This window comes from Corvus brachyrhynchos, unplaced genomic scaffold (genome assembly GCF_000691975.1).
Source record: "Corvus brachyrhynchos isolate BGI_N302 unplaced genomic scaffold, ASM69197v1 scaffold126, whole genome shotgun sequence".
NCBI classification, from domain to species: domain Eukaryota; kingdom Metazoa; phylum Chordata; class Aves; order Passeriformes; family Corvidae; genus Corvus; species Corvus brachyrhynchos.
Window position 1 is genome coordinate 1,345,750 of NW_008239283.1, and position 26,123 is coordinate 1,371,872.

The 26,123-nt window shown below is 40.2% G+C and overlaps 1 protein-coding gene across 2 annotated transcripts in view; it reads right to left on the reverse strand.

The window, feature by feature from the left end:
- Positions 1-26,123, reverse strand: part of ARHGAP15 (Rho GTPase activating protein 15) — a 321,487-nt gene that overhangs the window by 35,132 nt on the left and 260,232 nt on the right. For both annotated transcript variants that reach the window (XM_017740245.1, XM_008638204.2), the window contains exon 13: positions 25,508-25,642. In XM_017740245.1, the coding sequence (XP_017595734.1) occupies positions 25,508-25,642 (135 nt within the window). The remainder of the gene's footprint in view (positions 1-25,507; positions 25,643-26,123) is intronic.

Sequence of the window (26,123 nt, forward strand, 5' to 3'; positions counted from 1 at the left end):
GCCAGCTGGAGCAGGCTCTCAGCTATTTCAGCGCTCCTTAAACTCGCGCCGCGCTTCCAGTTGACAAAATGGTGGTGGGGTCTACCCAAGCGCTTGACAACCTGATTGGCACATGTGAAATTAAAATCCAAAGGCTCCTAACGGGAAAGGTCTCCCAAACTGGCGGTTTGACTGATACACTGAAAGCAACCCACCGCATTTATCACCCTCTGCCTCGGCTCGAAACTTCGGGAAGACGGCGACAGCAGTGCTCCTTCTGTCCACGCTACTGGCCAGGCAGGCGCGGATCAGCAGGCCACGCTGCGCAACCTGTTTCCCCGGCGGTACAGATTTGGAAGCGGCAGAGATAGCTCGCGAGGGGCACCGCTCCATTCGCACCTATCAAAACAACAGGCAGGGCTGCCACGCTTTCAGCGCGAGGAGCCGCACGGGCGAGAGGCAGCCCCGGCGGGGGTGAAGCGATGGAAGCCTTCGCCGTGTCCCGCCGGGATGGGGCAAGGTGCTCCAGTGCTCACGGCCAGGTGGCTCCTTCCCTCCAACCTGCTTTTCTCCTCTGTGCCTTAAGGAGGGACTCTAAAGCATTGTTTTTCTCTTGAAACTGGGGGGTTTCTTTCTCTTTGAAAAGTGATTTTTTTTTTTTTTTTTTTTTTTTTTTTTTTTTTTTTTTTTTTTTTTTTTTCTTTTTAGCTTTATTTTTCCCCTTTGGAAATTCGATCTCGTGATGTGGCTATTAGTGCCAGGTCTCTCCCTGAAATGTCACTCACTGCCATCCCTTTTTTTTGTGGGCTCCTAAGAGCATCCTTGTGGCAGTTGTGGTGGGATTCAGCCACTTAGATGCTGGCAGCTCACCACGGCGGGGAGTTACCCTGATGTATCCATGTTATCCTCCAACCGCGCCAAGACGTGAGGAGCTTCTGGGACACTTTGTGCAGAGTCTCAGGTGCTCTAAGGCATATTAAATGGCACATTAGATTCATCAGAGTTTAGTAAACAGATTTACCTGATGCAGATGAGTGTTTATTTATTTGGAGATTGTATCTGCAGGCTTGCAGCCCACCTCAGCCCCTTTTGCTCTCAGGGATGAGGTGAGCTCCATCCCTGGAATTGTCTGTGGAGTAAGGGGCATGAGGAATTTGGGTGTTCATAGGCAATGTTGTCCCAGCACATCCTGACAATAATCTCTTGTCATGGAAATATTTTGATCTACAGCTACAGATCATTCAATCTATAGGGTACAGCTGCTCCCATGACTCGTGGCTCCTTGGATGGGAACCAGTGCCATGCTAAAAAGCCCAGGTAAATCATCATTTTGTGTTCACTTCACTCTGTCCCAGTGATTTCACTGCACGATTTTCAAAGGAAGATCCCCTCTGCAAAACTAAATGGTTCCCACCTTGTGTTAAGCCCTGATAAGGATTTGTTAGAAGCTTTGATCACTGTCTACCTGCTAACACACAGAATACTAAAGAGCCCTCCACACTCACAGGGGGCAGTGCAGAATTATTATTATTTTTTTGTGATAAGTATACTATCTGTAATAATTTATGGACATTCTTGCATTTATAAATATCAAGGCTTTGCCAAATATTTTAACTATCCCTCCATGGCAAATTGTCTTTAAATACTGGCAGTTTTTTTCTTTTTAACATTTACTTGTGGACCAGAAACACTTGCAGTCTATTGCCCCTGGCCTTCTGTGAGAATGTTAGTTAGCAATGCTCATAAAAACTCAATTCATCAATGTGAACATAATTTGCTATGAACAGAAAGCTCACAAAAGGGTGAATTTGTCAGATAGACAGGTGGCCTGAGATCTCTCCCTGATACTGAACGATATGAATAATAGATTCTGGTAAATGTATGCCAAGACTTGAGCTGTAAACACAGCTGCCTCCATTCCCTTCCAGAATAACAGCTTCGAGAACGAAAGCACAGGAACCACAGTTCCACCTGAGGACTAAGCCTGTGCATGTACACACACACACAAACACACTCACACACTCACACACACACACACACACAAATGCAATGTACTTGCAGGCTCACAAAGAAAACAACCCCAGAAAAAGGACAGAGCCCTTTCCAGCTCCTTTCGCAGACCCTTGCTCTGAACGGATTTTAACATGTGTGGAGAGCAGAAGGAGGGAATAATAGAAAACATTTAAAATATATTTTAAAATATCTGCAGTCACAGAAATAAATCTTCCTCTGATCCAAAGGCAAAAAAACCCCAAAAAAAACCCAACAAACCCCAAACCCTCAGCTGGCTTTTGTAGGTAAAGGATCCAGACATAAGATGGGGAAAAAGGCATCGTAATGTCACAGCTGAATATGTATAAAATAAAATTATAGGGCTTTTTTGCTATGATACTACTTCCAAAAATTAGTTAGCTGTAATGATCCTTGCTAGACATGCACAATTTTGGAGATTTTTAGTTGCAGGTTACTGGTATTTATTTCTACCGTGTTCAGTTTTCACTGGGTTTTTTAGATTTAAATCATTAATTACTGCCCATGGACTGGGATAGAAAGATATTATATGTGCAAAAATGACCTTTCAGCTTTTGTAATGAACAGCTTTCTGCTGGATGTTTGCCCAACATAACTTCAGAGCAGGCTGAAGGCTGTTCCAGGCAATCCCAATGACCGATGGTACAAAAGGGGTTGCTGTAATGTTTGGAGACCAATGGGAAGGACCTAATCCTGGGTCAGGCCTCTCTGGCAGCATCACATAGGTGGGAGGAAAAGAACCACGGGACAGCGACTTTATGTAACTAAAAATCCCCAAACAAGTCTTAAAATGGGGCCAGCCACGTTCATTTTGAGAGCATCTGAATCAGTTGACTTTAAAGGGCAGAAATGGAACGTATTGGAGGAGAGAATGACTGTCTGAATTGCTTGTTTTGGGCTATCAAACTCTCTTATTTTTACAGTTCTAGATGAGGGCTCTCTGCTTTAGTCTTTGCATGGTAAGGGTTTAATATATTTTTCTCTTATAGGTATAAAACAAAGGACTTTTCCCACACTAGCATGCCTTATTTTAGGGATCAGGCAGGCTCTTAATTTGATCCCTCTCTGGCAGTGTTATAGCCCAGGAAATGAACTGGGAATTGTATCATCTGAAGTTCATACATGTTTGTTAATATTTGTTATTTAGGGAGGATGCTTCTCTGTAATGAGCTGGCGAAGGTGAGAGACATGCAGGCAGAACCAGCACATCCTAAAGCTCCCAAAATGTGACCGCATATGAGATATTAAAGGCAAAATGGAAGTTCTGAACAAATGAAATCACTGTCAGAATAATAAAAGAGAAATGAGCTATGATCTAATCTGTTTTCTAGCAGTGTCACAGAGGAGCTATAATAAAAGCTATTTGCAAAGTTCAGAATCATTTCCCGTGCAAAGCCATTCACACACTCTGCGACTCTGGACAAATGGAGGGGGTCTTGGCTCTGCCAAAAAAATGGTGTGTGGATAGTTTACTATTAGTTTTAACTTTGTGCACCTAAATTTCTCAGTTGGCTGCAATTTAAGCTCCCTCTTTCTCTGAGATGGCACATGAACTTGTGCACCTGGCTTTCTCCCTCTAGTTTTGGTGCCTCATCTTCACACCTTTCCAATTACACACTGCAAGTGTAAAGGACAAACAGAAAAAGGAAAAAGCCATATCACTGGATGCTTATCTAACCTGGTTTTGCACCATGCATGCTTTAAATGAGAGCACAGCAAAAGATGTGCTGTGTCCTCATTGGAACTTCTCACTCTGCTCTTCTCCTTGGAGTGAAATCCCACTTCCCATGCCCCTCTCTTTCTGTGGCATCCTCTGTGCAAGCAGTGTGTGAGGAAGACACAGACAAAAGGACTGCAATGAAGGATGAAGTCAGTCTATAAATGCCTGTTTCTCCCTTGATCTTCACAATGAAGTGATAAAATATTGATGGTGGTGTACCCAGAGTCTTGCAGAGAGCTAATGAAGGCCCTACTCCGTGTGCTCCTCCCTTTAAAGCAAATAAAACAATTAGTGGCAGTTGCCTCATATTACTTGTTTGCATTTTAAAGGAGCATAGGTTGGACAGCTGGAAATGGGACTGAACCAAAGGGAAGAGAACATGGAGCAGAGCAGAGCTGACCTTGGTCTAGGCTGTGGGAAAAACTATGGACAGGTGGAAATGGAACATCCTCCACTGATTTCTGCAGAAGTGGAAAAACAGCAACAAAGCTCTACACAGAAGTTTCTCATTTCAGTTCAGTGCATTTTGTTACAAGTAGATTAAGGCGTGGCAGAGGGAGGGAAAGGAAGAGAAATCACTATTTCTCTAACATGACAGCCACCATTTCAAACAAACTGCAGTGGAGGTTTAAGAGCAGTGTGGACCTCTTGCATATCTGCAAAAACTCCCTGTTGGTCAAAGGGATGGATGACCCAGAGATCTACTCACTTGGAAAGAAATGAACAAATGAACATCAGTGGGAAGGGCAGCAATTACAGCAAACTGGGATCTCCCTGGCTTCCTGCCTGTATGGCTGGGAGGTTTCTGAACGTTCTGGAGTGTGTGCTTACAAGTTATCTCCTGTCCAGGATGTCGTCTGCTGAAAATGAGGTCTGATACAGTCACTCAACATGAAGACCTGGTGATGAACATTAATAAATCATCTGGATTTCATGGGCTGGGCACTGTCCTCTCTTAGAGGGATCCTTTCAGAAGAAGCCTGCCCATGTTGCTTAACAAAAGGCCTGCAAAAATCCACCAAGGATTCGTGTACACAACCCTCAGCAAGTCTCAAAATGCAAAAGTGAGCAAATCTCTTATTTGTACCCAAACAAAATTTGTACTTGTTTGTCTTTGCACAAGTCTCTCTAATCCTCCCAATTCCCTTTGCACCCATCTTTCTTGTCTCCCTTTCTCCTTTGCTTGCCAGTCTTTATTTTTCCCTTAAATATATCTTATGCTCCAAAGCAAAGGAAAAAAAAAAAGTAAATCACAGAGTGAAGGACTTACTAAGTAGCAATTAATACATTACCTGGTAAATACGTAAGGTAAAGAATCAAAATTTTTTCATGTTTTACTGGACATGGGAATTACTATACATAGTGATGAAATAATTCTCCTGCTGGCTGCAAAAGCACCACTAAGCAGTCAGTGTGAGTCACCAGAAAAAGCCACAGAAGTCAAATAAACATATGATGCATTGCTTCTATGTGGGAAAGACTAATGTGTGGAGAAGACAAATATTGAGGTCTCTGTCTGGTGGAAGACAGCATTGCTGTACCAATGGAGATGACTGAGTAACTGGTTTTGGTGAGCTGAAAAGTGGACCTGACCCAAGAATTAAACTTCACAGGGTAATTTTGGTGATTTCAGATGTGCTGAAGGTGAAAAAAATTAATGGACATTTTAAAAATAGGATGTGTAATTCAACCCTGCCAGCCACCCTATAATAATGGCGGTATTATTTGGGTATGCACCAAAACCCCATAATATAATAAATATAATAAATATAATAAATATAATAAATATAATAAATATAATAAATATAATAAATATAATAAATATAATAAATATAATAAATATAATAAATATAATAAATATAATAAATATAATAAATATAATATAATATATACTACATAGTACACAATGCATTACATATATAATTATATATATATATATATATATATAGCTAATCAAAATACAGGTCACTTCCATGGCATTTTTTCAAGGTTCCAGTTTCTAGGTGACTTCTAATAGAGCTAAAGCTCAGGCTGTTGGAAAATATATGAGATTATTTATGCAACTAAACAGGCCTAATCTGAAAAAAGGAAGCTGATTGGTGTATCTTAGAGTTGATATTATTGAAACAGAAATTGGGATTACTGAAGTCACAGTAAAGGTACGTGGCTCTACAAGTCAGACATGACCTTAAAGCCACAGGTGGACCCCCAGATCGAGAGGAGCCTCTCAGTGACTTAAAGCTGCCACACTGATTCTTCTGAATTTATGACTTGGAGTCAGCTCAGTGCACCTCAGCTTTTTGTCCCTAAACCCACAAGATGGATGTGCCACAATAGCCACAAACATCCATTAGGATGTTAATAAAAGCCATTTAAAACAACAACAAAAAAAAAATGAAACAAAACAAAAAAACCCCCACCAAAATAAAAGGAGAATATACAGCCATATTTTTAATTGGGAACAGGAAATCATAGGAAATTCAAAATTGCACAGTGTACTGGGCATCTATGGCAAAACAACACACAAATTCAAAATCTGGTATGGTGAATGAATTAAAGAGCAAAAAAAGGCCAAGCTCCCTCCCAAGGATATATAACCAACCTCCTGGAAAACACACTTTGATTGCATCTGGAGCAGAGGCAGGCTGGGGCACCAGGGGAGCACGGGGCAGGGGTTTGCTCTGGACAGGCTGCACCTCCTCCTAACACGCAATGGAGGTCTCAGCGCAGCCTCTGAGTCTCTGGACAAAGCATTTCCTGCACTATTGCTGCAGCATAAAGTCTTCAAGGGGACACCTCTGTTACCTCCTGATGCAGGAAAAGACATCACAGGCACCCGGCTGGGGTGAGGGAGTCTGCGGTCACAAACCAGAGAAGAGCTGCCTCTCCCAGATCACAGTCCCTAAAATTCCTCCTGTGATATTTGGAGGTTTGAGATGACCTTACCCTTGTCCGAATGTTTTTTATCTTTTTTTTTTAATGGAAAATTTATAGGTGTTATGTATACACATTCGCAGGCACGCACACATATTATGGTAGCTGACAAGACTGAAAGAGTACAAATGGAAACTTTCTTCTCCACTAAATATGCAGTTTAGTTCCTCATGTACATACAAAAAAAATTAATACCACTCCTCCTTCCCCCACCAATAACCAGCGTTTTGGCATTTTGGAAGAAAAATTTCCAAGTACCCCAAGCTGCTTTCTATGTTTAGTGGAGAAGCCTGAGTGCACCACTAAGTCTCTAACTCCACTTGAACTCTTGCACTAAACATAGAGATGGCCCTTTCTTCTCTAAAACATTCTGGGCTACAAGCTGGATGTGTCAGCAATATAGCAGATGGGGAAAATGTATACAAGTATATTAATTTTGTGGCCCAGATTTATGCAGAACACATATTTGCACAGATTTCATATAGGATTTAAAAATCTTGCTTTAACCCTTACTAGATAAATGTGAAGCTTGGAAAGAGCAAAAATGTTTGTGGAGTGGGGGAATGGGACAGAGAGGGCTGCTGCTGTCACCACTTGCTTTAGTACCTGATTAACAAAAATAATTTATGTGCCTCGGTTTACTTCCTCTGAAATATTTATATTAATGCTAGCAGTCTCACAATGACTTTGCAAAGTTTAATTAGCTCGTATTAATTAGCTTCTTAAAGCTTCCTGTTGAAAGCACAGCTGGGTGAATCAAGCTGAAAAAAGAAAGAATTTCTTGACTTTTCATTTTTTTGTTCTTTTCCAGGTAGACCTACTGATGTGCCTGCATGGTCACAAATATTCAGGTTAGGCTTTTTATTCCCTCAAAATCTCCCAAAAACAAAAGGGCTCTGCATGGCAGGGTGGAATAGTATTTCTGAGAACATTCATAGCAGATGTGTGCTCACGACCATCCTGAAAAAACTCTTTTCATTGTCTGTACAGTGATTTGTCAACGAGTTATAACTGTTCATGAATTATTTGCCAAAGGAAAAAATAATTTCCCTGATGGCTTTACAGGAAGGTCTATACACACTTTTCCAAGTGCTTTAATCGTACTTTAGAAGTGAATGCAGCCATGTTGGTGCTAAGTTTGGAGACATATCTGTGTCTAGGATGGGGTGACTCAATTAATTTTCACTGTGGGTTGGGGAGAAACACTAATGAGGGCTGCAATTTTTTTTTTTATTCCTGAGGATTACTGGGTAAAGAGACTTGTAAGTATGACTGTAATGCTATTATAAAGTAAGTACTTGTAACACTGAGCATTGTATGTAAATACCAAGTACTACAAAGCTTCCTGAAGTGCTCTACAACCTCAGGCATCTTCTGTGCTAAAACTGAGGCACCTTTCAGATTTGCACCTGGTTTATCTGTATTTCTTCTAGTGGAAGTTGTTCCTGCTCATAACAGAGGGGTAGGAACAAGGTCTTTACTGTTCTTTCCAGCTCAAACCATTCTGTGATTCTATGGTTCTATGATTTCTGAATTTTACCCAGAAAAGCTTTATATTGGGTCATGTTCCGCACAGGTAACACTTACAGGCACAAATAATTCTGCTAGACTGCTCCTAACTGTTTATTTGTGTAAAAGTTTTTCTTTATGTCATTATATACATGTCCACTGTATGTACCTTTTTTGTTCAAACCAACACAGGCAGAGAGGATAAAGACTGTAAATTAACTTTTACATTTAACTCATCCCCAGAAAATTGTGGGACTTAATGACTGATACACAGTGGAAGTGACAGACAGGAAAACCCTCTTAACCCTCAGGTCCAGAAGATAAGCTAAAACATTTTCAAAGAATTTGTTGTGTCTGGCATCACAAAAGTGGCTCAGTTCGCTAGGTGAATAATTTCCAGTGATTTTTTAAAGCAAATTCCATGTAAGTAATGCACAAAAGGAGACCAGGCTAAGCTATACATTACAATATTTCTGCAGTAAATTTGACAGGCTTAAGCAAAAAAATATTTGTATTGACTGAAAACTGCATTTCTGTAGTACCTTATTCAGTAACTCAGGAGAACATACAGTGTGATATCTGCAGGATAGCTTTTTTTTTTCCCTCCAGATGTCTCTTTTTCCTTCCAGAAGTTGCAGAGCATTGGACAAGCAGTAACAGATGATGAACACATGCATAACTACAAATGGGCAAGCTGATTGTTTTCAGAATTGGTATAAACATTTGCTCTTGGATTGAGATTTAGCCCATAGCAAATCTTTACATTCTCGTTATAAACCTCTGACAAAAAGAGCTTCTAATGAAAATGCTGACAGTGTGAAAACGTGGTTATGGTCAGGAAAACAAATGGATAAAAAGTGGCATTTTGCAGTTCCATATGTATACTTCATCAGGGAAGTCTTCGCTAAGTTTACATTTCAAAGCTAAAGCTTGATGATAACTGCTTCTCCTACCCTTTCTATTTAAGGCCCCCAAACCTACTTCTATTACTGCTATCTCCTACACTAAAATTGGAAAAATAAAACCACCAGGGGCTGGGATATGAACTTTCCTGAGAGCTCTGTTAGAGATCCAGCAGCTGGATTTTTAGCATCTCTTTTATTTTTGATTGTATAGATAATAGTAGAGCCTAATCAGGACATGGACTCACTGCGGCAGGGTGTTACAGACTGAAAAACAGGGGAGAAAAGCAGACATGGAGAAGAGAACTGCATTCTGTGTGTGTCTGCATGGGGGTTATGGAAGCTTGGGTTTGCTTTGCTTAAACAGCCCCAGACACACTGTGCCCACACCTCGCTGGCCACTCCATGGGCAAAAGGCAGCACAAAAGGGGAGGCAGATGTCTATAAAATCTATTTTATCCTTATTCATCACAGCACAAGCAAAGTGCAGATTAGTAGGTCATAATAGCACAAAAATGTGGGTTTACAAACACAGAGCACTTGAACGATTTTTAGGACAACACACTGAATTAAGTGCTATCTGCCACAGCACTTAAGCCTTTCTTCAACACCACCAGGGCCTCCTAGACTTGCTTTTAACTAGCAACTACAAAATAAGCTAAAAATACACAACAAAACACAAAATAGAATGTGGCAGTGCGAGTGGCTACAGTAACCCCAGCCCCAAAAAAACCACCAGCGTCTGGACTTTGATGGTCAGGCACCAATGTTTAGAGACTGCCTCTGGTGAGGGTGAGATCCCATCACCCCTTGGGTCGGTGATTTGCCTATTCTATGCTGGTTGGTTCTTGTTCTCCCCATCTTGTTTTATGCATAAGTCTGTAAATATTCATTTTCCTTAGTTAAATATGTATCAGTTCTAAAAGTTTCTGTGGTACTCGACACCCCATTGGCTGTCCCCTGTAATCCCTCCTCTGAGTTATCCCCACTGGTTACCTCATTGTCAGTCCCCCCTCCTTAGCCCTACCCTATTGCTGTTACCCTTATCCCCGCCTTTCCTGCCTCCAGTATAAGATCCCAGGGCCTTCTCCAAAATTGGCTCTTCATCCCTGGAATTTCCACCTGCAATAAACCTGCTCGTGGAACCCACAGGAAGAGTCACTCCTTCCTTCTTTGCCTCCACACCCCGACAGCTCAGCTCATGATAAGCTCCTTTAGGTGAGGAGCGCACCCTCCCCTCCTTTTCGTGTGGAGAGCCGCGGGTTTAGAGGGTGCAGCCAGACCTCCGGGCTTCTTGTTTCCTGGCTTAGTACACCCTCAATAGAACAAAGAAAAAAAAAAATAATAAAACCCTTAACCAGAGTTTTTAAGAACGAGGAATGTCAAACAAACTTGGGGCTGATAACCAGGAGGAAATTGGGCACAGTGATGGTGCAATAGGGTGTCTCCTCTGGAGCCAGTAAGAGTTCTAGCAGTGACTTCAGGGTGATACAAACTCTACTGCAAAGACACAGAGGAAATGTTCTGCACAAGGAAGGGGCTATTGGAAGGGATGCTTTTCTTGGAATCCTAGAATGGTCTGGGTTGGAAGAGCCCTCAAAGATTGTCTGATTCCAGCCCCGTGCCATGGGCAGGGGCATAAAATAACTTTGCGTAAAGCAAATTGAATCGCAGCCGAATTTCAGGAAGAACTCCCGACAGCAGGATTGCCTGTGGAACTGGAAAATCCTCACACTGCCACAGACAGTAAACAAAGACTCTGCTCAGAGAGACTTCACTGGCTTGTGGGATAATGAACATGGAATTATATCATTGCAACAATATACTCCCGCTGAATTTGACTCCACTTGAAGAGATGAGAGCTCTTAAGTTGCTACGTTGAAAACAATTTAATTGAACCTTGCTAATTAGAATATAACAAGTAGTTAAAAATTATGCAATGCTTTAAAAATATTTTAATTAATTTGAAATTCTGATGGCAAATTAGTAAATGTACGTCAGTGTCTTCCCGTGCTTGACTCAATACATCATAGGGAAAAAAAGGATATATTTTTTCAACAGGGACACTAAGAAAACATACACAAGTAGAAAATAATAATGTAGAGTAAGGAATAATTAATTAATTCAAGCTTCAAGATAAGATCACTGTGTCCTGCTGACCCTACATGTTAATCAGTTGATTGATTAATTGCTACAATCATAATAATTATAGGGTATAAATCTAAATACATTTAATGATAGTTTACACTTAGAATAAAAATGTCTTTTATGTCTGCTTATCTTCATCATTTCTTGAAGCCTAGTCATATTTTTTGTTGGCCATAAATAAACCTGAAGCATTTTTAGATGTTATCTTTGTGATGAGGTAGGTTTAGACTTCATTCATCTGATCAGCAATATTTTTTTGTGTGGCCTCCACCTCCTGTCTAATGAAAAATATGTTCCTGGATGAGAAACAATTGATTATGTGCAGTAACAATACAACTTCATCAAAAGCTCATCCTTAATTGAAAGACAAGGGGACATACCAACAAGGCCATTGTGTAATTACAGGCTGTCTGACCAGAAGAGTTTTACATATTGAATGGTTCTGCTACACAAACTCAGTCTGAGGGGAAATAGTGAAGCAGATCAGCAGCACAGAAAAATATTTTTTGAAAAAAATGCAAAGAAAATCAAGAATTCTGTTGATTTCTGATTTATAGGAAATAGAGAACATCTTGACATCTACATCGTCCTTGAATTTGTGCTTTCTCATTAAAGTTAATTGTGCTTTATGACTGCACTAAAGGAGCAATAGAAGTCCTTGTACCTCAACTGGCACAGCTGAAATCCATTTTTTTACTAAAAGTACATGTGAAAAAAAAAAAAAAAGAGCTACTCAGTTAAATCTGAATGCACTGTTAAGGAGTAGATCTTAAGTTACTAAGGCCTCACTCAGTAATGAGGTGTTTCAGTAGGAGTGACAGGTAGAAGTTGCAGTTGTTTGTACTCTGCATGTTCCATGGATAAAACCTCCTGTTTCTGTCATTGCCATCCTGATTAAAAAGTCTTTCCATTGAAAAACATCAGGAAACCTTAAATAATTGTAAGTTTTAAATTTTTTAAAAGTATTCTGTTAAAATACAGACCTTAACACCAGATTTCATTACCATTTTCAGTTGAGCAGTTCCAGAAACTTTGGGTTCTTCATTTGTAGAATTGGTATCCGTACACTGCTTTGCAACTCGGATTTTGCAGAGATATTTGTTAGATAAATAATTCTAGGTTAGGAATGATAGTATAAATATTTTAAAGAGCCACTAAGGCATTAGAAAAAAAACCCCAAAGCAGGCAAATTCCAAGTGAATGAACTTTTGCAGTCTTCAAAGGGTTACCTGACCTTCTGCTTTTGCAGCTTGCTTGTCTCAAAGTTAAAGCAAAGGAGGAGATAACAGTGAAACTGTACTATAAAAATAAATTACTATCATGAATATTAAGCAACAAGGATATAATAAACATGACTGCTTACATGATTCTGATTTATTGATACTGATTTGCTAGTAAATTATCACACAAAGTACTCTTTTTAGTTGTTCAGGAACATGTGCAAAATAAAGCTTAGTGGACACTTCCCAAAGACCTTGACATCTGTTACTGGATTCATACAGGGGAATCTTGATGTCTCTTTTTGTGGTAGGGATGCAGCAATATATTTACTTTCCTTTTCCATGGATCTATTTAGTTTTAATTTTTGGCTGCCTGGCTTCCTTAAAGTCTCTATTTTAACCATGCACAGTTTTTTAAAACTACTATCATGGAAGTTCAGTTCTGACACAGTGGAACAAATCCAGCTGCAAAATCTCCTAAAGGCTGTTCATGCTTGTTCTGTTAAATAGTGCTCACTTTTGAGTCAAGAGGTTTCATTACTATATTTATGAACCTCTTGGCACCAGGAGTTGGGATTTCCCAGTGCTAAGCATTAATGCATTTTGCATCACTTTTTAGCACTGGGAACTTTGGATCACTGGTGCTGAGGGGTTAAAGTCAGCAAAAAAAGGTGCAGATCTTTATTTCCAGATAGAAATCTTTTATGCATGTGTGTGTGTGGATGGTCTGAGCAAATTTCAGAGAGCATAGGTAGAAAGCAGGCTGCCACAGCCACCAGCTACCAGGACCTGCAGCTTTTAAGGGATCTCAACATTAATATGGCTATATTCTGCATCAGATATTTGTTATCCAAATTGATGGAAAGTATCCTATCTGAAAATAGGATTATTCTTCTTTAAATTTAAAGCCTGCTTTGTGCTTATGTGGCTTATATCACTTCATGACATGGTGTGTTATGTCAAACCTAAGATTATTTGTGGAGATTTCTGAGACAGAATCTACTTCATTTTGCCTGTCATCAGCCTAAAGAATGTGCCAAAAGACCCCTTTTTATTTTTTTGAGGCAGCAATTCACGAATACCATCTGAACTAAAGGACAACTACTGCTTCAAAGCAAAAACACAGATCCTGGATCAAATTCTAACATCTCCTAAAGTGGTTACTCTCATCACGGTTTATTATTTCTCTGTAGAGGATTTCTCTCTCCACAGAGGGGCCTCATCAGGTGCCCTGATCTGTGGTATAAAGAAAACCAAGCAACGACCTCAGCTGCAGAGAGTGTAGGTTAGTTCTGGCTGCATGTGAACATCCAGATGCAAATCGAACACAAGCCAGGGAAAAGGCTGTTCTAGAAGTGCCACTTGATAGCCCAGAGCTGGAGCTGCAGAAGCGTGTATAAACCTGCCTGCCAGGCAAGCCTTCCTGCTTCTCCAGTTTCGTCTTGTTTGAAAAGGAAATTCAAAAGAGAAGATGGGGAAAAAAGAAAAGGAAAGGAAACTGAAAGGGAAACAGAAAGGGGAAAGGAAAGTGGAAGAAGGTGATGAAAAAAAAGGAAAAAAGAGAACAGAAAAGAAAAAGGGGAAGAAAGAGGAAAAGGAAAAGGAAAAAAGAGAGAAAAGGAGGAGGAAAAAAAAGGAAGAAAAAGAAAAAAGAAAAGAAAAAAAGAGAAATAGAAGAAAAAGGGAAAGGGAGGAGAAGGAGAAAAAAAACAAAATGAAAAGAGAAAGGAGAACAAAGAGAGAAAGAAGAAAATGGAAACAAAGGAAAGAAAAGGAAGAGGAGAAAAAGAAAGAAGTCACAGATTGTGCACTCACTTTATTTGCCCTCCTTGTGAGTAGGCACCCTGTGGATGTACCAGGCCAATTTCCTCCCTGTCCCTCTACTTTCAGTGGCACCTGCAGGAGTTTTGGGAGAAGATGAACCATGTGAATCGTGTTGGGGTTTAGTCCTGGCTACCTCACTCTGTCTCTGTGTGTGTATGTCCTTTACAGGACATGGTAGCAGTGCCAGCTTGGAAAATATTCCCCTTGCTCCTGGGGCTGTCCTGATAACAAGCTACAGACACCAGGTGTTTTGCATGAACTCTCAGTCACATTTTGGTGTCCTAAAACCTTTGAGAGTCCTTTCTGGTTGCTCCAGTTCTTCTGCTTTGTATGAGTGAACAATGTACAGTTTGGTTTTCTGACCACCTGAGTACATCTCAGTGAAGAGGTTTTGTGCCTGGATTGCAGGTTTTTTGTTGCCAGTGTTAACATTATCACTCCAAACAGTGACCGAGTCAGGCCATGAGCTGTTGGTGAGTGAGATGGTGCTCCTGCTCTCAGCGAGATTGTCTGTGTGATGTACCTTTGCAGGCAATTAAAGCCTTAGTGCTTGGGCCAAAATGTACCAGCAGTCACAAGGGTTAACAAGCTCGTGAATTTTACGTAGAAGGGAGTCAAACGGAGCAGTTTGATTCTCCAGGAACCAAGACAAACTGCATTTTATTTTAAAATTGTGGGCAATTCAAATTCCATACCTGTACTATCAGCAGAAGGCAGTGGATTCACCAAATGTTCCTGCATCCCAAGAAGCATCCTTAAAAGTCATGTCTGACAAGTTCCTGTGGCCTCAGTGCCACACACTCCCTGACACACGGTTAGGAGGATGTGCAGCACTACTCAGTGTTCCCATTCCCACACTATTTCTTACTTTTCTTGACTTCCCTTTTAGCTGTTGTCTGGTACAGCTGGTGGAGTACAGCTGCTGAGGATGCTTTTCTGCAGCCACATTACCCAGTTTTCCAGCACCACTTTTTCACAATTTGTGTCCCTCAAGAGACGTTATAAATCCTATTAACTCTGAACTCTGGCCCAGCCTTGGTAAGAACACCAGCCTACCCTCACATTGAGACATCAGTGCTTTCCCAAAGTATTTCAGTTTGCAATTGCATTTCCTCTGGCAGACACAGACCTGCTCAAAACAGGGAAATCGGGCATCCAGGCCTGTGTCAAGCAATGCCCCACAGGGTGATGCTTCCAGGGAAGGGGAGCCTGGACTTCCACCCTGGCAAATTTGGGCCTGATTGGAACTTGTGTCTCAACTTTACTCTGACATTCTGTGAAATTCAGTGAGCATTCTGTAGACAGAGTTACTGTTATTATTCTCATTGCATTGATGTATTTTTTTATGCCCTTTAGTATATTTCTGCTATTGTGGTAAACTGTGAGGTCGCTTTTGTGACCATTCCTGACTTGATTGTGCACCTGCCTACTTCGTGGAATTTTTAGAACTTTTAATTGATCCTTTCTTTTTCTGTGCCAAACAATTTCTAGACCATTTCCAGAAAAAATGAGCGGCTGTAACTCCTTTCTGATTAATTACTGCTCAATGATAAAGGTACGAAAAAATATGGTTTATACGACTTAATTTTTCATCTACCAAATTCTACCCAAAGGTTTTTCGTAGTCCTAAGTGTGAAAGCTAAGTTTATGCACTTTCCCCTAACTCAGTTGCTTGAAACATTTAGACTGCATAGAAATACTCCATAAAGTTAGTACCTACTCTGAATACCACAGCTGTAGCAGTCTAGGTCTTTAAATAGTGTACCAGGTTCTCAAATATCTACATGATGAGGACCAGAGAACAACTCAGTTGTTACCTTTTTTTCACCTAGGCATCAACATGCTAATCTTTGCTGCTTCAGATCACACCTGTCACCACACAGAGGTGTGGTGCTACTCTTATTTGAAAAGGTAGAAACTTCTGGATAGTAGAATGGAGTAGGGAGGGAGGAAGACAGCACATCACTGTGGGTGATGGCTTTCAGCATCCCCTTCTCTTGTTCTTGGAGCTTCTCCTTCTCCCTCCCTTCTTGGTCTTCTCTTCCCACTTCCCCTGCCTCACTTCTTCCATTTTTTGCACCTCTGAAATTGTGTAACTGTGGCATTATAGGCTGCTTCTCCTCCTGTTACTACTTTCCCCAAGTGGAAGCTTCACTCACAAGCCTGATGAAATATTTTTCCCCTCGAACCCAGAGTGCCAATTCTCACTTTGTCAAGAGCTCCAGATAACCCTCAGGGGAAGTTCCTCTCCCCCTGCCTCCCCCAAACACTCCAGGTTACAGGGTCACTAAAGATCTCCTCCTCTCTCTTCTTCCCAACCCCTTCCTGCCCGGTGTTGTTGCTTGGATTTCTCAGTTTCTCTTTCACCACTCTCTCCTGCTTAATTTTCACCATGGGTTTCCCTTATGTTAACCCAGATACAGACTCTCAAATTGGCTTTATTCTTCCTCTGCCCTTTCTTTCATAGAATCACAGGATCGTTTAGGTTGGAAAAGACCTTTAAGATCATCAAGTCCAACCATTTCCCCAGCACTGCCAAGTCCAGCACTAATGCATGTCCCCAAGTGCCCCATCTGTACCACTTTTAAATCCCTCCAGGGATGGTGACTCCATCACCTCCCTGGGCAGCTGTGACAGTTCTTTACCCCTGAAAAAAGTGTCTCTTAACCACAGATGAAATTTAAATTACACAAATAGACTGCTTCCCATGCCCCAAAATTTAGTGGAAGAGGAACAAACTGAAACCTCAGTCTTTTTCCCTTTGTGTTTGATTCCATCCTCTGAGAACCAGCAATCGGTGTAAAGCTAACAGAGTTTCTGGAGCCTCTGTGATTAATCTGGTCATTAGTCACAAATATAAACTACTGTTTTGCAAGTTGAAGTGAGGCAGATGACATTTCCACCGAGCATCTAGTGACTAGTCCACCTTCCCATAAACAATAATGCTCTGAACACCTGCATCCCATGGCAGGTAAGAACCCAGAAGAAGACCTTTTAGCCATGTTAGTGCTCATGCAATTCAGGACAAGTCACAGTTTAGACATAAAACTCTCTTGTAAGCGCTGCTTGCAAGCCCTGGCTTCAAAGCACGGTGTTGGACCTACCACGTACATCAAAGTTCTTGAAAAGGGTTCTCCCTGTGTAGATTACTGCAGATTTGTATCCAATAATTTATTGTGGGAGCATTAAACCATTCCTTTCACAAACACCTGTGCAAGCCAGTTGGCCTAGTCAATTCTTGTTTAACATTTAATTATGAATATAATTAGCATGAGTTAAGAGACAGGCCAGGCATCCGCAATAAAATTTCTGCTATGCTAAAAAAATTATAACTATAATAACAAATCTAAACTGGGGGAGAATATGTCCCTCCTATGCAAACTTTTGCATGATAGAAAAATCCAAGTACAGATTCTTTTAAAAATTTCTGATTTCCTTTGATGATAATTGGAAAGCATCCACCATATTTATAAGAGCAAATTAAACTGTGTTTCTATCCCTGTAATAGTAAGACAATTTTAATCACTGGTGTAGCCCTTTCAGTGAGGTTCTGCAGGGCTTCCTCTCTTCCTCAAAAGGTAAATTTTATTCATTAAATATAATTTAAATATTCTTTCATTTGATGGGATCACCAGAACACTGTGTTAGGTAAAGTTTACAAAGGGGAAAATCCTGTTAGCATGTTGTTTCAGTGTAGATTTAAGAGTTTTATGCCTTGTTCTTTTTTACCAGAATTGTGTGCTATCCAAAGAAAAGGATTAGTAAATATCACAGCATATCTTGTTTTAAATCCAGAGGGTCTTGTTTAGAGAAATAAACCCCAAATCTGGAATCAGGCTGCCTATGGACAGGTGTTACCTGAGCATCCTTCACAGGGAAAACCCCTGCAGAGGAGGTAAATTTTCCTGCATAGGTTTTATTTTCATTTCTCAGAGGAAAAGAAAAGAAGAAAAGTCTTTCTTATTAATTTCTTTCCTTTTTTTTTTTTTTAATGTTTCTTAATTTCTTAATTTGGACTACCTGACACCTCAAAAGTAAAAATCTATTCAAAGACATGACCTCCAGTTTTTAATTTTTTTCCCCCCTAAAACAGTTGCTTCCAGACCTGAAAAGATCTGTTTAAAAGTGCTGTTGAGCAGAAACAGTTTGCAACCGCGAAGAAAAGGTCACTGAGAAAGAACTGGGAGGTTACCAGGACACATTGTTCCTTGACACCTCCTGGGAACAAAAAGCCTGAAGTGAACCTTTGGTTACCAGTTTGCTGCTATTCCAAGTACAACAGCCTCCTTTTGCCTCTTCAGTGGAGATATTCTTTATTATTGCCTTGAATTTAGGTGAAGACTGTGTTAGAATATGGAATCTATAATGTTGGGAATGTTACAGCTTAAATATATTCAAATATTTTGTACTTTTCTTTTACTTACTTGTCTCACTCAGGATGATCATGTACACTTCTAATCTGTATTTTGTTAACACCCATAGATTAGAAGCCTTCTCCTGTAGTGTCGCTGTCTCCTGTATCATCTAACATCTCTTCTAAAATGTGAGGGCTTTTTCCTTCGCTGTCAATATCAGTTAATCATTCTTGAATCAGATATTCACACAACTTTCCAGATAAGGCTTCAAGAATATTTCAAAAATGGATTTAACACTATTCAAATCCCACTGAAAATACCCAATACCCCATTCTGAATTAGCTGCTATTATTTTCAGTGTTACTGTGTTTTGGAGAATGTATATACCACAGACGTATTCCTACATTTGCATGGTTGGCAATCCCTGAGATTATGCTACTCGTAAAATCATTCCTGTTTTTTTAAGAAATTTTTTAAAAACTTGCACCTTAACTTTTGATTACTTCTTGTTTCTACACAGTTGTTGTTTTCTGTTCACATTAGTTTATGGATCTCTACTGTCTTCTCGTATTTAAATTTGGCCAAAAAAGTGTATTAGTTATGATGTATCATGTGAAATATATTGTGGTGACCTTGGATTTGTTTATAAATCACCATGTTCACATGAAATTGAGGCTTTCTGATGCCATGCCAAGCCCCAAAACTTCCTTGGACAAGTAAATGGAGGATAGAGAAACGATTTCAATAGGAGGCTCGCCAACTGTGAATCTGAAGGCAGTTTGATTAGGACTCGAAGCCCACAGATTGAGATTATGACAGAAATTTGCATAATGCCAGAGACTGATAAGATTTGGTTTCTCAGGAACCTATTACGTGATGATGTTAAGAGACTGTCATGGATTTCTTACAGTGCAATATGCTGACTTGTCTTTCCAAGACGAGTTGGCCTTGAGCCTTGTTCTTTGTAAGCCTCGAGTAAGGTTTCTTTAGATGTCTTTTGAAAATCTCTTTAGACATCTTTTGTAACTTTCCACCAAGATGATACAAGGATGTTATGACTGTCAGAATAAATGAATGTATTTACTTCCTTTCTGTTTCCCAGCTACTATTTTCATAACACTGCATAGTAGTTCAGAGCAGGTCCTTCCGACATTATATTTTCAACTGATGCAGCTCAGTTCTTTGGTCATGATTATGTATTGATGACTTGATTTGTTTATTGTCTCCTGACACCGTTTTGTTTTTTTTTTTTTAAATTTTTGCCTGATTTTGGTGCAGACAGCTTCTGTGCAAACTCCTCAAAAGTTACATTATTCAGTGCAAAATTTGCTCTGGTCTGCTGAAGACCGAAGCGTGATCATTGCCCAGATAGATGTGAGTTTCTGCAACATGTTGTTTCAAGCCACACAGGCAAAGGCTTCTTGGGGGCCCTTTGTGAAGCAGAACAAGAGCCAAAGCTCAGAGAAAAGCTTTTTACTAATGCCAGCAATGCTGGAGATGAAGACAGCTGACCAGCATGGAGAGGACTGACAACTACTGATAGCACAGGTAGCTTTTGAGGGTTAAAATAAAACAAGTCCGTTCTTCCCATGGAAGGAGAATTTATTGCTTTGCTATGTTACTATCATAAATTTTGTCAGGCCAGACCAGTAAAGACCAGTGTCACAGACGAGCAAAACTGTAAAAAAAATTTTTATCTAATAACTTTTACTAACCAAAAATGTTACAAAACTCTATCGTGTGTAAATGCTAAATAACCATCTTCAGTTTCTGTATAGTAGGGTAACACATAACATTGTAGGATTGATAGGAATGACATTGAGAATTCTGCTTAGCATGCACCAGGAGACCTTAATTGATATATCGAAAGGATATGTGTGAAATCATTTGAAAAAAGTGTTAATGGTCTATCAGAGCAATCAAAGAAAAAAAAAATCCAGATCTTGAAAAAACAAAAATTAAATGAGTATCTAATGTGGACCTTAGGTGGTGTCTAGGCACTTAAATTCTGAAAAACTTTATTCAGCTGCCATCTATCCCTTCAGGTGCACAGACTAATTAGGTACTACAATTGTGACCTTTGAGGATCTTTGGGTGCCTATGGCTCTGCTTCTCCCCTTGCGGAGAAATGCTTCCTTTCCTGTCAGGGCTGAAAATCCTGAGCTCCAGAGATGGGGGATTGCTTTGTCTTCTAAGTGGCTGGGGGGCTTGATCTGTGGGGGAATTACCAGGACTGAAGCCACATATGCTGACTGGATCTAGTGCCCTAGAAATCATAGAATCAAGTGATTTGGCTTGGAAGGGACCTTAAAGATCATTTTGTTCCAACTCCCTGCCGTGGGTAGGGACACCTTCCACTAGACCTGGTTGCTCCAAGCCCTGTCCAGCCTGACCTTGAACACTTCCAGGGATGGGACATCCAGAACTTTTCTGGCACCCTCACAGGGAAGAATTTCTCCCTAATATCTAAGCTAAACCTACTCCCAGTTTGGATCCATTCCCCATTGTCCTGTTACTATAGGCTCTTGTAAAAAGTTTTGGTCTCCATCTTTTTGTAATCTCCCTTCAGGAATGTGTCCCTTCACTGGAGACCTGGTGGCAGATGTGAACCCCTTGTTTTCTGTTCCCCACACTGAGACCTGAGACATATCAGACTGTGGATTCCACTTGAAAACCTGCAAATCAGATTTTCAACACTACGTTTTTTTTATTAATCTCATTCCGCTGTTCATCTGCCTCAAGTGGGAAACCCACAGCAGTAAGCGATACATTCATTCAGAAAACTGTCTGCAGGAGAATCGTAATTCTGGCAGAAGGATTTCTATTTAGAGTACATATATATATAAATACACATCTGCCTCTGTGTGTGCATTTTAAACAATAAATCTCCTATTTATCTGCAGAGCTTATGTGGCACCTATTAAATTCATATTAGAGATAAGGAACTGAAATGAAGGCATAATCACTAGAACTCATTGAAAAAAATCTTTCCAACGTAGTAATCTTTCCAACCTGTTGCAGAGAAAATCAAAGACCTGAACTCAAGCCTCCCAAACCAGAGACAGATGTTGCAGCTTTGGGAACTGGGTGGAATTTTCCTTTGTGAAATATCAGTGAGGTTTTTTCTTAACTGCAGTTGGACAGATGCACTGTCTATACAGATGCAGAGTCTATACAGCTTGCTCCAGCTGAAAAGATCTGGAAGGACTAGTGGATATTTAAATATTTCCTGTGCTGTGGATATCAGCCATCAGTGTGCAGAGACTGTAGTAGACAAATTTCTTTTTCTCAATGCCTTTGCCTGAGACATTTCAAGGAAACTAGTTCAATCAAAATGAAGATTTAGAATCAGCTAGCACATTTACCTGTTAACATTTCTAACAGATTTTAGGGGTAGGTTTTAGGGGCTGAAGTCCTGCTAAAAGTTTGTATGGCCATGAGGGTTGAATTCTGTAAATAAGGTGATTGTTTCAGTTATTGGCACTTCTACCACCTTACTCACATGAAGCACAATTTTACTTGCGACAATCTGTTGAACTATGTCTGTTGATCTTCCAGAAAATCAATAGAACTATTTGTGGTACTGAGTAAACTAAGTGTGGCTGAACCTGACTTCATAGCAGCATTTGGGCACACTTTAGAAGTGCATATTTCATCCAAAATAACACAAAATGACTTGCCAGTAATACCAGAAAAAGTCGTTAGGAAAAAAAAAACAAAACCACCCTACTTTCCAAATCTTAAGGAACAAAATTAGTATTGGGCCAGAGGTTTTGTGGCCTTCCATTTATCATTTATAAGTTCTCTGATATAAGCTGTATGGACAGTTATTATCCAGCTTCAGCTTGGCAAGCAGAATTCCGAGATTCTGTACTATACTGAATTATCTTCTAATATTCTGGTCATATCTAAATTGTTCTAACAGTATGGCCGTATCTAAAGTTATTTGCAGGGGAAATTGAAGTTGGAGAGCAAGTGCTTTGCCTAATACACAGTACTGTAAAGTTTTGTTCCCGTGCACGTAATTAAAATGGCAGTAGCATCCAGGAAAATTGATACTAAGCTTGCTATGGATTTTTTCCCACATAGTCTTTACAATAGTATCAGCATAAGGAGTCCATTGCACCTCTTGGGTTCTAATTCCTCCTGAAAACTCCTGCTAAATGTCTACGTCCCCATAAATGTTATTGGGAACTTGTTGCTGCCTACTACAGGTAGGTTTTTAGACCCCTTCATCTTACTTAACCCATGCAAGGCTCTGACTAAGGGGGTCTTGAGTGGCGGAGCAGGGATCACCATGGCAATCCGGGAATCAAGTTGCTTTCTTTCTGGCATTATTCTAACTGTAATGTGCACCCATCCCTGCATTCTAATAATTCTAATTTTTGAGGAACAGATACTACAGTCTCTTCTTTACAATGAACTGGAGAAGAGAGGAAATTTTCTAGCGGCTCAGTACCGACCAGGCAAATTAATTAGCACAAGTAGCCAAAGAATCATCTGCAATGGAAATGATACTGGAGAAAAGAGATTTTTTTACTTTGCTTCAGGACTATTAACATACAGAAGAGCTCCAAAACCACTGAAAACACCTAATTGTTGTTTATAGACGTTTTTTAAGTAGAGTTGGTAAGAATACGGATTTGTAGATCCTATGGCAGTAAAGGCCAAATAAAGAGAAGATTGATTGGAAATCGTAGCTTACTTTAGACAGTTGCATTAGGTAGAAATCACCCTGATGTGCAGTAAAGCAAGCAACAAGAATTAGGGGTTTGAAATAGTGCAAGGCACATCTTAGAGTGCTAGCATTTCCTTCCTAGGAATAAACTGTCTTAAAATCTCTTTATAAATGACTGTTCATTAGCCTATCAATGTGTATAATGGCTCTCAAAATCATAATAATAAGAATTAATAATAGTTCAAATAGCAGAAAGGGACATTAATTTCTCACTCATGAATATTAATGCTTTAGTAGACAGTCTCTTCCTGATGTGCTTTCAAACATAATTCTCAAGTCTGCAGCCGGCTACCTGGTACTTCCACTATCCAAAACATCCCCACTGGGCCGCCAGAAGACATCACATCACCCTGACTTGGACACTAGCAGAGAGGATGAGGGCAGAAGACAACAGAAGTGAGATCATGGTGTCCTGATAACTTTCTTCAGAATACAGTAGTGTTTGCACAGCCAAAACATGCCCCAACGCGCAATAAAAGTAGGGATAAGGGGGAGGATAAATATGGAAGACCAGTGTGATGGTGGACTATGATGGCAGAGGAGGGATCACAGAATCACAGGATAGTTGGGGTTGCAAGGGACTACTGGAGATCCTCCAGTCCATCCCCACTGCCAAAGCAGGGTCACCTGGAGCAGGTGACAGAGGAGTCTCCAGACAGGGAAACTCCATGAACTCCCTGAGCAGCTGTTCCAGTGCTCTGCCACCCTTGACGTAAAGAAGTTCTTCTTCAATATTAAATATTGGACTGCAGAATTAGCTTCATAGGAGGTGTGGATGACCTGCCAGGCTACGCCCCATGAGCTGGCTGAGAATCCCTCATCTACTCCTTTCCAAGAGGGCAGAGCAGATGGATGGAAAACCACCTGAAGGGCATGTTCAGGTGCTGGTGCTTCAATGAGCATCTTATCTTGAGGCATACCAGAAGCTGAATAATAAGAAATTCTTTATTGTTTCTCCCTCTTAGCACTGCATATGCTGTGCAACAGGAACTTAAATTGAGAGATGATGTTCCCCACGTGATTTCCTTTTGAAGGAGAAGAAAGTGAGCTGCCAGGAGTAAATTTCAGGTAATGCATTTCTTTACGTCGTGCGTTTAACAGCACTGCACTTCCAAATAACTGAGCAGGGAAGGATCTTGTGAGATGTATTTAACCTCATTATATCTGATGCTGGGTCTTGAAAAGCTTTAGTTGAACTAAAGACTCTTATGAATATAAAATCAAAGTGAGCTGTACATTAAGGGTTTCGTATTCCCTGGCAGCTGCGCATGTGCACACCCAGCTCTCATTAACAGCAATGGCAAATATGTGTGCCCATCAGTCAGAAATCAGACCTCTGAGTACTTTGTTGGGTTTGTTTTTTTCCTAGAGATTTTCTCTATTGGATCTTTAATTAATCTCCTACTCGGCTTTTTCCCTTTAAGCTATCCCTCTCCCTCCCCTCCCTTTCCAATGGGAGCAAACCCCCAAATCACTGGGTTTTTTTGTCAAGTTTTTCCAAGCCGATACAGTTTTACAAAATGCACCTGCATATATTAACTACAATGGAGGGTTTGCAGCACATAAACCACAGAGACGTGGAACGGAATAAATGCCTGGGACTTTGAAAATACTTTTGCTGCCTGCCAACTTTAAAAAAAAAAATAATAATCAAGCAAAGGTAGATATGAAAATGAGAACATGAATGTTTTTGCATTCTTTTTGTGATCACTGTAAGGCAAGAGTCTGCAACCTTGTGGAACAAAACACACGCATTTCATTCTGATTAACATAAAGACAGCCCCTTCTAACGTGATTCACAATTATTAGCCTCTCTTGTGTTTGGGGATACATGGATTATCAGCCTAGCATATTTTGAACACATACACATTTTAATTCCTTTCCTAAACCATTTTAGGCACTGCAGTCAAATTGCAGAGACAAAATTTATAGATCAATAATTTGATATTTTTTTCTTTCCTTCTCTCCAGTTAAATTCCTAAATGCTGTGGGAGATAAAAGGCAGTCAAAAACAATAAAAAGACAGGATCATGGATAATGGAAGGTAAGTCAGATTTGAGATGCCCCTGCTCTTCTATTTTTAAGTTTATTATTATTTTTATATAACAGGCTATTTCACTAGCTGCTACTGTATGTGATGTACTTACTTATCGCCTCCACAAACTGTTCAAAGAAGCAGTATGGGAACAGCGGCTCAGGCAGCTCTCTGAAAAACATCTTGAGTGCTCCGGTGACAACGTGGATGTCCTCCCACTGGCTGTCGTCCAAATTCAGCTTCTCTTCTGGGAAAACACGAGGAGAAATGGAACAACTGGTTTTAATGAAACAATTACAAGACACTAATTATTATGTTAATGTTTGCCTACTATCATCAGCAACCGTTAACAGCCTTCTGCACCTAGAGGTTTGGTGCTGTGCATGTTTTTTTTTTTTTTTTTCCTTTTTTTTTTTTTTTTTTTTTGTAGGAAGAGAACATTTTCAATGGAATACCATCTGTAGGAATGCAGCTAACAAAAAAACAAGAGACACAAAGAGACAGTACCATTGACACAGTATGTCAGATACATTTATTCCCATAATGCATCAGTATGAAAATTAGCATCACAGCTCAACATGATTCAAAGCTATTTGGTTTTGAGGCCGAGGGGCTAAGAGTTGCCAACGATGGACGGCTCAAGGGACCGGCCTAAAGGCCTTGCAGAGCCAACAGGAGACATATGCTAAACATGGCAATAGAAAATGAGTTATTGCTTTACATGTGTT